Source organism: Dama dama, chromosome 5 (assembly GCF_033118175.1).
Source record: "Dama dama isolate Ldn47 chromosome 5, ASM3311817v1, whole genome shotgun sequence".
NCBI lineage: Eukaryota > Metazoa > Chordata > Mammalia > Artiodactyla > Cervidae > Dama > Dama dama.
In genome coordinates, this window is record NC_083685.1 from 111,139,848 (window position 1) to 111,153,377 (window position 13,530).

The following is a 13,530-nucleotide window of genomic DNA, read 5'->3' on the forward strand; positions in this document are numbered from 1 at the left end:
CCAGAAAGACCTATTTTTGTGAGTTGCAAAATAAAATATTCTAGCTATAAAAAAAAAAAAAAAAAAAAGGAAGCTGTGGTACATATACACCATGGAATATTACTCAGCCGTTAAAAAGAATTCATTTGAATCAGTCCTAATGAGATGGATGAAGCTGGAGCCCCTTATACAGAGTGAAGTAAGCCAAAAAGATAAAGAACATTACAGCATGCTAACACATATATATGGAATTTAGAAAGATGGTAACGATAACCCTATATGCAAAACAGAAAAAGAGACACAGAAATACAGAACAGACTTTTGAACTCTGTGGGAGAAGGTGAGGGTGGGATGTTTCAAAAGAACAGCTTGTATACTATCTGTGGTGAAACAGATCACCAGCCCAGGTGGGATGCATGAGACAAGTGCTCGGGCCTGGTGCACTGGGAAGACCCAGAGGAATCGGGTGGAGAGGGAGGTGGGAGGGGGGATCGGGATGGGGAATACGTGTAAATCTATGGCTGATTCATATCAATGTATGACAAAACCCACTGAAATGTTGTGAAGTAATTAGCCTCCAACTAATAAAAATAATAATAATAATAATAATAAAAAAGAAAGGAACTCTCCCCACCTTGAGAGCTGGTCTTAATTTCATTCACTTTCTGTCCTGACACCTCAGACAGTTCCAGGCACTGTTGTAGGTACATTTTAAATGCTATTACTTCAAGTGGAATTGAACTGAACTTACAGAGAAGAAACTCAAATGACTAATAAAAAATATTTTAAATGCTTATTTTCTGTATTAATAAAACAGAATTTTAAAATAACAGGATACCATCATATCCGTATGTATTGCCAATATTTGCTAAATCTGTTAAAATTCCTCAAATTTGAATGTAATAGAATCACCCAGAGGGCTGTTAGGGTATTGCTGGATATATAACTAAATGCTGTTACTTTTGTGCATATATTGTGAAAAGAATACTACGATCAGACTAAATAACTTGTCCATCAACCATTACAAGGTTCCCTTTTATATGTGACTGTGTCTGTTTTAAGAATATTTAAGATCTATCCTCTTAAGAACTTCAAGTATCAGTTCAGTTCAGTTGCTCAGTCGGATCTGACTCTGCACTGACCCCATGGAGTGCAGCATGCCAGCCTTCCCTGTCCTTCACTAACTCCAGAAGTTTGTTCAAACTCATCTTCATTGAGTCAGTGATGTCATCCAACCATCTCATTCTCTGTTGTCCCCTTCTCCTTCTGCCTTCAATCTTTCCCAACATCAGGGTCTTTTCCAGTGATTTGGCTCTTTGCATCAGGTGGCCAAAGTATTGGAGCTTCAGCTTCAGGATCAGTCCTTCCAATGAGTATTCAGGACTGATTTCCTTTAGGATTGAGTGGTTTGATCTTCTTGCCATCCAAGGGACTCTCAAGAGTTTTCTCCAACACCACAGTTCAAAAACATCAATTCTTCAGTGCTCAGCTTTCTTTATGGTCCAACTCTCACATCCATACATGACTACTGGAAAAACCATAACTTTGACTAGATGAACTTTTGTCACAAAGCAATGTCTCTGCTTTTTAATACGCTGTCTAGGGTTCTCACAGTTTTTCTTCCAAGGAGCAAATGTCTTTTAATGTCATGGCTGCAGTGACCATCTGCAGTGATTTTGGAGCCCCCCAAAACAATGTTTCCATTGTTTCCCCATCTATTTGACATGAAGTGATGGGACCAGATGCCGTGATCTTTGTTTTTTGAATGCTGAGTTTTAAGACAGTTTTTTTTCACTCTCCTCTTTCACTTTCATCAAAAGGCTCTTTAGTTCCTTCCTCTCTGTCTGCCATAAGGGTGTTGTCATCTGTGTATCCGAGGTTATTGATATTTCTCCTGGCAATTTTGATTCCAGCTTGTGCTTCATCCAGCCCAGCATTTCACATGATATACTCTGCATATAAGTTAAATAAGCAGGGTGACAATATCCAGCCTTGATGTACTCCTTTCCCAATTTGGAACCAGTCTGTTGTTCCATGTCCAGTTCTAAATGTTGCTTCTTGACCTGCATAAAGGTTTCTCAGAAGGCAGGTCAGGTGGTCTGGTATTTCCCATCTCTTAAAGAATTTTCCAATTTGTTGTGATCCACACAGTCAAAGGATTTAGCATAGTCAATACAGCAGAAGTAGATGTTTTTCTGGAATTCTCTTGCTTTCTCTATGATCCAATGAATGTTGGCAATTTGATGTCTGGTTCCTCTGCCTTTCCTAAAGCCAGCTTGAATGTCTGGAAGTTCTCGGATTACGTACTATTGAAGCCTGGCTTGGAGTATTTTGAGCATTTCTTTGCTAGCGTGTGAGATGAGTGCAATTGTGTGGTAGTTTAAGCATTCTTTGGCATTGCTTTTCTTTGGGATTGGTATGAAAACTGACCTTTTCCAGTTCTGTGGTCACTGCTGAGTTTTCCAAATTTGCTGGCATATTGACTGCAGCACCTTAACAGCGTCATCGTTTAGGATTTGAAATAGCTCAACTGAAATTCCATCACCTCCACTAGCTTTGTTCATAGTGATGCTTCCTAAGGCCCACTTGACTTGGCATTCCAGAATGTCTGACTCTAGGTGAGTGATCACACACATCTAGGTCATTAACATATTTTTTGTATAGTTCTTCTGTGTATTCTTGCCACCCCTTTTTAATATCTTCTGCTTCTGTTAGGTCCATACCATTTCTGTCCTTTGTTGTGCCCATCTTTGTATGAAATATTCCCTTGATATCACTAATTTTCTTGAAGAGATCTCTAGTCTTTCCCATTCTATCATTTTCCTCTATTTCTTTGCATTGATCACTGAGGAAGGCTTTCTTATCTCTCCTTGCTATTCTTTGGAACTCTGCTTTCAGATAGGGATGGGTGTATTTTTCCTTTTCTCCTTTGCCTTTAGTTTCTCTTCTTTTCTCAGCTATTTGTAAGGCCTCCTCAGACAACCATTTTGCCTTTTTTGCATTTCTTTTTCTTGGGGCTAGTCTTGATCTCTGCTTCCTGTACAATGTCACGAACCTCCATTCACAGTTCTTCAAGCCCTCTGTCTATCAGATCTATCCCTTGAATCTATTTGTCACTTCCACTGTGTAATCGTAAGGGATTTGATTTAGGTCATACCTGAATGGTCCAGTAGTTTTCCCTACTTTCTTCAATATAAGTCTGAATTTGGCAATAAGGAGCTCATGATGTGAACCACAGTCAGCTCCTGGTCTTTTTTTTTTTTTTTTTTTTTTTTTGCTGACTGTATACAGCTTCTCTATCTTTGGCTGCAAAGAATGTAGTCAATCTGACTTCCTAATTGACCATCTGGTGATGTCCACATGTGGAATCTTCTCTTGCGTTGTTGAAAGAGGGTGTTTGCTATGACCAGTGCATTCTCTTGGTGAAACTTTGTTAACCTTTGCCCTGCTTCATTTTGTACTCCAAAGCCAAACTTGCCTTTAACTCCAGGTATCTCTTGAATTCCTACTTTTGTATTCCAGACCCCTATGATGAAAAGGACATCTTTTTTTTTTTTTTTTTTTTGGTATTAGTTCTAAAAGGTTTTAAAGGTCATCATAGAACCGTTCAACTCCAGCTTCTTTGACATTAGTGGTTGGGGCATAGACTTGGATTACTGTGATATTGAATGGCTTGCCTTGGAAACAAACAGAAGTCAATTTCAGGTACACAATACAGTATTATTAACTATCATCATAATTTTGTACATTAAATCACCAGAACTTATTCCTCTTACATAACTGAAATTTTGTACCCTTTAACCAATATCTTCCCATTTCTCCCATCCTTCAGCTCCTGGAAACCACCAGTCTACTTTGCTTTTATGAGTGTGACTCAGATTTCACATATAAGCTGGATCATGCAGTATTTGTCTTTCTGTGTCTGGCTTATTTCACTTGGCATAATGCCCTCCAAGTTCATCCATGGTGTCTCAATGTCAAGATTTTCTTCTTTGTCTTCCTTCCATTATGTATATTTACCTTTATCCATTCATCCATCCAGTGGATAAAAAATTTCAAGTGAGAAGAGAAACAGATCACCCTTTTTACTGTTATGAGTTCTTCAGTATTTGCTGAAGGAGAGATTCTGAAGATGTGTTTGGGGTACTAATAGCCACCTCCCTCCCCAGGTAACAATCATGAAGGATGTTTATTTAAAATCAGTTTTACTCTCTCTTAGTCACACCTCACATGTAACTGACATTCAGAGAATAAGCTCTGGGTTCGATCCTAATATTTCTACTTACTATAACCATAAGAGAAAAAAATTAGTCACGCAGTTTCTAGTGCTTGGTTGGCATTTAATAAACGTTAGTGCCTGTCCTTCTTCTTGTAGGCCTTTGGAAAAGGAAAGGTAGAATGTTTGAGAAATGTTAGCTGTTGGACTTTACTGAGTAAGATTCTGTAACTAACATGTTTATCATATTCAGATGAGACCTCTTGCCTCCGTGGTCCCACTGGTTCCCTGCTGGCCTGAGTCTCTGCTGGGACACATTGTGTTTAGTGAATGTTAACAAATGGTAATAAAGACCTTTAAGGAGAGGATTAAATGACAAGTCCTCCTTCACTTTCAAGTGGCTTTTATATGAAGTATAAACACATAGAGCAAACACTTTAAAAGGAATGAATACAAATGAGAATCATCACTGCTTTGCAAGAGGAAAGTTTATTAGGAGATTAACAAAGGGATTTGGGGAACTGCAAGACAGATCAAAGCAGCAGAGAGAACCACAAAACTCCTCATGTGACACCTTCCCAGCCCAAACCTGTCAGACCATCAGGTCACAAGAAATTGGCCTTGAATTAAGAGGATCAGGTGGGCCTGGACAGTCTCTTTCCAGACTATGAATTATGGTGGTGACTGGGGTACTATCCAATGGCTGATGGTTGTCAGAGAGCAGGGCTGGTCCATCAACGGTCCTCTGTCTTCACACAGTCCTCCTGCTGGCCCTGGCTGTCTAGCAGGGCCCAAAGCGGGAGCGTGGGCCACAGGGGTTGCAGGGATTGGTGATGCAGGACCCAACTGATGACGCGTTGGTCGTGGCACAGGGGTTGCAGGGCAGCCTAGGACACAGAACCATTAGCTCATCAGCATGAGATGTATAATAACAAAAATTAAGGAGGGAGTTCAACCCAGGGACACTGGGGACAAACAGAAGCCATTCTCTGACTTCTTAGGAAGCCAAGTCTTATTCAGATCACTCCTTCTGCAAAGCTTAGAGATGGGACAGAAAAGAGCAAAGAAGCCTTGAGATGTAACCCAGCTCTATATGCCTGGAGTTGTGGGGAAGGCCCTTTATCCCTCCTCACCTGTGAGACAGATTGATAATATATACTGCACAGATTGTGTTCATGAAAATACTTGGTTAGGTGAAAAGTGCTGGACCCTAGAAATATTTGAGTCACCTCCCCTTTTTGATACTCAAATGCTCATCCATAAGGTGGTTTCCCTGATCCCCACTCTGCCTGTCTCGGGGGAATCCCAGCCAGGGTCCATGAAACAATAGGTTTGAAAGTGGGGATTAAATCCAAAAGCACTATTCAAGTACATGTGATGGTGGTTATAGGTTTGTTTTCTCTTTTGCTGAAGGTACAAAGCTTTACTTACCCATCAACTTCCAAAAGCTCACCAGTGGGGGAAACAGTCAAGGCTCAAGAGTATCTTTTGGAGCAGAAAATACCTTTAGGCCTGGCAGTGACAGCAGCAAACTCCCTGCACTTCCCACTGCTGCAGTATTAAACTCTAGTCTTTGCAGACATATTGGCATCTGAAACTTGACCTGGGAAACCCCTGTTTTGTCCTTTGGTAGGACCCTGCATGTACCATGCAGGGGAACCACATGCTCGGTACTCACTTGCAGTCCTCGCTGTCCAGCAGTCCCCGGTACGTGTTGATCTCACACTCCAGCCGGGCCCGCACGTCCAGCAGCACCTGGTACTCCTGGTTCTGCCGCTCCAGGTCACTCCTGATCTCCGCCAGCTGTGACTCCACGTTGCCGATCAGGCCCTGCACCTGGGCCAGCTGGGAGCTGTAGCGGGCCTCCGTCTCCGTCAGGGTGTTCTCCAGGGAGTCTCTCTGTCAGGGGGAAAGGGGAGGAAGGTCACAGAGCTGCTCCTTCAGGGACTTCTCCATCGCTTTCAAACAAGTCACAAGCTCCAAGAGCTCAAGAGAGGGTGGCCTGGAGGGCATCCCAGTGCCCCTGACTCCCTGACCTCACCTCCTCACCAGGAGTCTCATCAATACCCACCAGGTTGTGCTGGGCCTGAAGCTCCACCTCCAGGGCATTGACCGTGCGTCTCAGCTCGATGATCTCTGCCTGGAAGGACTGCAGCTGCTCTGAGCTGGACACCACCTGCTTGTTCAGCTCCTCAGTCTGAAACACCAAAGGGCAGAAGGCAGGATCAGACTCCACCTGAAGGGCCCCAGGGAGCTGAGGGTCTTGAGACACCACGTGCTGAGCTGCTCACCTGCCTGATGTACCATTCCTCCACGTCCCTGCGGTTGGTCTCCACCAAGGCCTCGTACTGAGCCCTGGTCTCGTTGAGCACGCGGTTGAGGTCCACAGTGGGGGCAGCATCCACCTCCACGTTGAGGCGGTCTCCCAGCTGGCTCCGCAGGGTGTTGACTTCCTGATGGAGAAAAGGGGAAAGAATGAACTCGTAGAAAGAAATCTATATATAAATTCTCTTTGAGGGAGTCGAATGTGGTGGAAAGATTGCATTAGAATTTAGGACACATGTTGACATAAAACTTGATGAAGTTACTTCCTATGAGTCATGCCTCCTGTCTGAGAGTCTCCACATCTGTATCATGAGGCTGCTTGATTGCTAATGTTTCGTCCCACTCCAAGATTGTACCATTTCTTTTTTACTTTTCCTTTGCTCAGTGATAAACCTGGCATGATAACTGGTTTATAATCATTGCCACTTAAATGCTACTTAAATAGAAACTAGGCTTAACTGGTCCCATTTATATCATGTCTTCTTATCATTACACACTGTCCATGAGGGGTTTTGTCCTCTTCATCAAAACATCTAATAATTGAGACATGCATCTGATATCCTAGTATTACATTCAACCATGAGTCTGAATCAACCATTATTTCAGTGCCTTCATTTCTCCTATTTTCCTATCTATGCATCCATCCTTCCATCCATTTATTCTAGCTTGGGTTCTACTCTCTAGGGGACACATAAAACAAAGAAGTTTGCTATCTCCTTTCAGTCTCAGTCATTAATGGGAAGACAACCTATTCAGAAGACAACCAATCTTATCAAGAAGTAGAAAGTATTTTAAAGCTCTCGCCCCAAATGGAAATAGATTAGCTGACCACACTCTTTTAGGTAAAAAAAAGTAAGCTTCCCCAACAACCCACCAAGGGTGTTTTGAGCATCCAGCAAAATGTTCTCAGCTCTCGGATGTCTAGCAAAGACCTAAAAGACCTACATTATCCTGCTCAGGAAAGTTACAGGACTCTCACTATAGAGATGTCGGGGGCTGGGACTCTCTTACCTGCTCATGGTTGCTCTTGAGGCAGATCAGCTCCTCCTTCAGGGACTCCACCTGGGCCTCCAGGTCAGACTTGCACAGGGTCAGCTCATCCAGGATCCTACGCAGGCCATTGATGTCTGACTCCACCAGCTGCCTCAAGCCCAGCTCCGTCTGGTACCTTGCACACACAACCAGCAGTCAAAGGAGGTCAAAGAGGAAGACTTTTTCCTAGGCTTTACTTGGCTTTACTTGGCTCGCCCCTTCTAATTCATTACATTGTGAAATATTTGGAATTTTTGCAGTCTTTTGAAAGGGAAAAAGACCACTGCGCAGAGTGAAAAGACTTATTTCCTCCCTGAGACCCACAGAGACGGTATTGGTGGGGCACCCCTGTATAGTTTTTGTTGTTGTTTAGTCGCTAAGTCATGTCTGACTCTTTTGCAACCCCATGGACTGTAGCCGGCCAGGCTCCCCTGACCCTGGGATCTCCCAGGCCAGAATTCTGGAGTGGTGGGAGCCATTTCCTTCTCCAGGGGCTCTCCCTGATCCAGGGATTATCAAACCCGCATCTCCTGCATTGCAGGCAGATTCTTTACCATTGACCCACCAGGGAAGCCACTGTATAGTTTAAATCTACCTTTTACTTCATTTGTTCTGATTCCCCATCACAGGCTGCTAACAACTAAGCCCTGTCATCCTCCGTTCTCAAGTGAGTTGGTGACTTCACTAGCCCGCTATGGACTTCCTCAGCTTCCTTTCCAACCACCCTGAGAAGCAACCTGGTATCGTGAGAGCAGCTCTGGATTAGAAGGCAGTGAGATTCAGCCCTGCCATGAGGACAGTGATAAGCTCTTTAATCTCTCTGAGCCTCGATTTCCTCATTTGTAAAATGGGAACCAAACTGACATGTCAGGATCACACAGTTTTGAGGACATTAGCCCTCTGTGGCCCCCTAGGCCTAGCAAAGCAATATGGCCTATTTTTTCCTACTTCATCTTGCTCCACCCACCACCCCCCCCAAAAAATAAAAACATGTTTTTTGGGTTGACCCAAAGATGAAAAAATGATATAGGTAGAATCACATTGCAAACTATAAAGTCTCATAAAAATGCAATGGATTCTTACGATTATAGTGGTCATACCTAGAAAAACTGATGAATTCTCTGAAATGAATTTTGCCTCCCATTTGTGTCATTTAACTTTTTCCAATGGGCTGATCATAACTAAACTGTATTAAGAGACTGGTGTGGAATGCACTTTTAAAGTTGATCCAGACGTTAAGTTGAAAAGGGGGGAGAATAGATGGCTGCTTGAGCTCCTTCACACTAAATTTAAAACACAGAATTCTTGCTTCCAGTGAGGAGACTGCCATTTAACCTAACACACCAAATGCAAGAAACCTCCCACTAGGGTCGCCTACAACTTCTGCTTGCATGCTTCCAGGACAGAGTTCCTCACTTTGCAACTCAGCCTGTCCATTACTAAATTGGTCTGATTATGAGAGAAATCTTACTTGGTCCTGAAGTCGTCTGCAGCCAGCTTGGCATTGTCGATCTGCACCACCAGCCTGGCATTCTCTGCCTTGTTGGCCAGGATCTGGGCACAGGATTAATTGTGAAATCAGTTGTAGTAAGAATGAATGTCTCATAACTTAAAATTAAAAACTATTTTCTTTCAAACAGACATTCCTTCCAAAAAGCTTTGAGTCTTCTCACATTCTCAGTTTGAGGGTAAGGGGAGGATTCCTTAATAGAACTGATCATTTTACAACTAAAACAGTCAAGAGGAAATGTGCCTTTGTCATAAATTCTTCTCTTCTTGGCCTGCCTCTTGTTTCCTGCAGGAACTGAACATACTGGGAACCAAATCTCACATAGGGTGACCAGTGTTCCTGTTTGCTTAGTGGGAGGTGGGGTGCTAAACCCCAAAAGCCCCCAAGCAAACAAAGACAAGTCGGTTATCCTATGCTCACACACCACCATTCCAGCCCTGCTGACCACTCTCCACTCTCCCCTCACATAGTCCTGGACAAAGCTTTTGCACAAAGCTTCTGCCTCTACCTGGAATGCCTGGATGCTGTCACCCACCTAGCAAGACCCCCTGCATAGGCCACATTCACCCTCCTTCCCCAGTTCCTGCAGGAGTCACTTCTTCCAGGTGCTCCCACAGTAACTTGCACCTAGTTAGTTACACATCTTATCACCTTACTGTGGTTATTTGTTTCCTATCTCCCCTATTACTCTGTGAGCTCCTGAAGGAAAGAGGCTCCCACTCAGTACTTTATCCCTTGCTCCAGCACTGTGCCTTATTCTCACTAAATGTGCAGAAATCAGTGCACGATCTCCAAATCCCACACCGCCTTTCTGACACTCACTTTGCCAGAACTGCTGAATGGTGGACAGTCAATTCTGTCAGAGAATCAAGGGCTTGTGCGATTGAATATAAACTCCTCCTCATCCTTCAAACGCTGCTCAGATAGTGCCTCTTCTGAGAAGCCCTCCCTGACCTACACGATGTATTAAGCCCCACTTCTATACTCACTCTGTACTTATCCCACTTCTACTCCCATATTTTTGGCCCTGAATTCTCACGTGTATGCACACTTGCTCTGTGTATACTAGGGAGGATTTTGGAGTTGGTGTCTCTTTTACTTTGTTATAGACACACTCTCTTGTTACATCTTTAAATATCACGCAGGAAATTCTAGCTCCAAGAAATAATTCAGGTGCATATCATTATGTTTTAATGCTATGCATGCTGCATGTTTGCATGCTAAAGTCATTTCAGTCGTGTCCAACTCTTTGCAACCCTATGGACTGTAGCCTGTCAGGCTCCTCTGTCCACGGAATTTTCCAGGCAAGAATACTGGAATGGGTTGCAGTTTCCTTCTCCAAGGGATCTTCCCAACCCAGGGATCCAGCCCGCGTCTGTTACATCTCCTGCATTGACAGGCTGGTTCTCTACCACTAGTGTTACCTGGGAAGTCCCTTTTAATGCTAAAGTCTCTCAAAACAAGACCAGAATACCATAATAGGACTAAAGCCTCAGTCAGTCTGGTTTTAAACAAGAAGCAGTGTTAGATTGCTATGACCGACTTTGGTCTAATGCCTTACCCTGTCCCCTGTCTGTACCCCTCCTTCATGGTGCATCCCACATCGGTTCTCTAGGACGACGTGATGTGTCTTATGTAAGCCAGTGACTTCTATGTCTCTGTCCTTATCATTTTCAACATTAGGTTTGACCAAACTTAAATCCGTTTGGAAGTGGGTATGTCAAATTGAGATAAATAGTTCATCGACTGGCTGCTCATCAGTTGGCAGTGCCCACCCCCTCACCTTCTGCTGGAGCTCCTCGATGGTCTGGAAGTAGGACTGGTAGTTGGGGCACACGAGGGGCTCCTGCTGCTGGCTCCGCTCCAGGATGCGGCTCTCTAGCTCCGCATTCTCCCGCTCCAGCTGCCGCACCTTCTCCAGGTAGCTGGCCAGCCGGTCGTTCAGGAACTGCATGGTCTCCTTCTCGTTGCCATTGAAGGAGCCCTCACAGAACCAGTTGCAGCTGCCCACATTGGCAGGGATGTTGCAGGCCCCGGGCAGGGTGGTGCCACAGCAGCTGGAGGGCACGCAGGGCCTGGAGGAGCAGCTGGAGCGGAAGCTCAGGTTGGGCAGGCAGAAGTTGTAAGACATGGTGCTGGAGGGAGCAGAGCTCTGAAGGTCCGTTTCTAAGCCTGGTTCCTTTCTGTGGTGTATGCCCTGGTCTTCTCCAGGTCTTTATATTCTGTCAGTGGTGGGTGTGGTAGCCACGCTTAGTGTTACCCCTTTTTGCCCTCTCTACCAATTTTTCCATGTTATTTAGCCACCTCACGCGAGTCCTTTACCTCATAAAATGTTTTACTCGGGCTTCTTGCTAAGTCAGGACTCATCAACAATCATGCTGGTTGGTTAAGGAAGAGCTTCAAAGTGACCCACCCATATCTTGCCAACAGCAGCGCTTACTCATGGGCTATAGAGTTTGTGATAGCAATGCCCTGTCCTCCAGAGTTGGGGGCACTTCTTCTACACAAGGAAAGGTCAGTGGCTCATCTACCTCATGCTCAGTAAAGACTCTGTGAGAAAAAGCAGACTATTTGGTAGGGAATCCTGGAAGTTGAGATCGGAAAGGATTATGAGGTCATCCTGTCCAAGGTCCTTTTGCCAGGTGGAGGCAATTCTACCCTCTTTCTAGGGGGCTGCAGGAAGCCCCCCAGGCTCCATTTCTGTTATTATTCAATGTTCACAGAACATTAAGAAAACTAACATCTTGGGATCACCTACTCTTCAGGAAGATTTTACTCTGTGCTTATACAAAGTATGACATTTGTTGACTTGAAAAATACTCAGAACCTAAAAGTTGAGGGCTATGTTTTATTCAGCAGGAATTTTTAGGACTTCAAGCCTGGGATACACCATCTCAAGTAACTCTGAGAGAAATGCTTTGAGGAGGTGAGGTGGGGAGCCAGATTATACATAAATTTTGCAACAAAGGGCCAGTATTCTGAATGTCAAAAGTTATTGTTAAAGGAAAACCAGATATCCCAAGTTAAGGAATTTAGTACTTTCCTATGTATGAGAAGATGCAAGAGTCTGGGCTCACTGAAATCATTCCTTTGATATGCATCTCGGCTCTCTGGGGCCAGTATCCTGTAATTTCACATCCTGAGTTTCCTCAGGGCTCATCAAGGGGAATGGCTGCAGTCTGATGGCTAGATGGCAGGTATTCTTTCTTTCCTGAGTTCCTTCAGGGTTCACCAGCTCACCAATGGTGGTGACTGCAATCATTGAAGACTATGACACCCTTTGTTTACTGATATGGCAGGGAATATCCATTTCTCATGTTGTTAGAATGGCTTCTGCTTACTGGGAACCCACTGTGCTAAGCACCTTATTTATACTGTCTCTTTAAATCCACACATAACACTGCAGGGTTTGCAAATGAGGACACCAAACCTTTGAGAGATTGTTCAAGGTCACAGAGATCTTGCGTGGTGGAGCCAGCATTAAAACCCCCCACTTCTCTGATTCCAATGGCCTTGCTCTCTTCTTCACACTATCTCCCTCTTCCAGTCTTCTCACTACTGAGATGCAATGATGCACAGAAGGGTTGAGTGCAATGGGGCTCAACCACTATTAGGCAATATCACCTCCTAAATTACAATTGGCCAAGAATTAAAAGTTTGTTCTCTATCAAAGAACCAAAGGTCGCTTCTATTCTAGTGAAAGGAAGTCTACTAAAAGAAAATGTAATACCCACTAAAAGCTTGGGGGGAAAGGGAGATTTACTGGGTTTGATGTCAAAATGCCTGATCCCAGTTTTCCAAATGGTGTGCATGCTATGTGTGCCAAGTCACTTCAGTCGTGTCCTACTCTTTTTGACCCTATGGACTATAGCCCACCAGGCTCCTCTGTCCACAGGATTCTTCAAGCAAGAATACTGGAGTGGGTTGTCATGCCCTCCTCCAGGGGATCTTCCCGACCTGGGGTCAAACTCAAGTCTCTTACATCTGCATTGGTAGGTGGGTTTTTTACCACTAGCGCCACCTGGGAAGCCCTTTCCAAAGGATGTGACTCTAAAAAAGTCATCACATTAAGTTACATGCTTTCTTTTTTTTCAGTTGAGAATTATGTTTTATCCAGTGGACTTCCTGAGGGGTTAAGCCCAGAAGACAGCCTCTCAGAGAGCTCTGAGAGACTGCCTCAAAGGAGTAAGGGAGGATCCAGGATGTATGGGAGTTTTGCAGTAAAAACTAGGTAGTCAGAATATCAAAGGATAACTGTTAATTAAAGAAAACCAAATATCTCAAGTGAATGAATTTAGCACTTTTCTAAGTATGGGACGATGTAAGAGTCTGGGCACAGTGAAATCATTCCTTTGATATGCACCTCAGCTATCTGAAGAATTGATGCTTTTTGAACTGTGCTACTGGAGATGACTCTTGAGAGCTCCTTGGACAGCAAGGGGATCAAAGCAGTCAATTCTAAAGGAAA

General features: G+C 44.0%; 1 protein-coding gene across 1 annotated transcript; it reads right to left on the reverse strand.

The window, feature by feature from the left end:
* Nucleotides 1-4,976: 4,976 nt before the first annotated feature.
* LOC133056089 (keratin, type I microfibrillar 48 kDa, component 8C-1-like) lies at nucleotides 4,977-11,205 on the reverse strand. Its single transcript, XM_061141199.1, has 7 exons — nucleotides 10,846-11,205; nucleotides 9,024-9,106; nucleotides 7,532-7,688; nucleotides 6,487-6,648; nucleotides 6,267-6,392; nucleotides 5,874-6,094; nucleotides 4,977-5,082 (listed from the first exon to the last, which is right to left on the reverse strand). The coding sequence occupies exons 1-7, from the start codon at nucleotides 11,191-11,193 to the stop codon at nucleotides 4,977-4,979; spliced, it is 1,203 nt and encodes a 400-aa protein (XP_060997182.1). The 5' UTR covers nucleotides 11,194-11,205.
* Between the last annotated feature and the right edge of the window lie 2,325 nt (nucleotides 11,206-13,530).

What these genes read in the sequence shown, in the direction of transcription:
- LOC133056089 (XM_061141199.1), bottom strand. Translation starts at nt 11,193, where the DNA reads ATGTCTTACAACTTCTGCCTGCCCAACCTGAGCTTCCGCTCCAGCTGC. An exon ending in TCGAGGAGCTCCAGCAGAAG is followed by an intron (nt 9,107 to 10,845) that starts GTGAGGGGGTGG and finishes TCCTGTGCCCAG; the next exon opens with ATCCTGGCCAACAAGGCAGA. An exon ending in GCAGACGACTTCAGGACCAA is followed by an intron (nt 7,689 to 9,023) that starts GTAAGATTTCTC and finishes TGTGTGTGCAAG; the next exon opens with GTACCAGACGGAGCTGGGCT.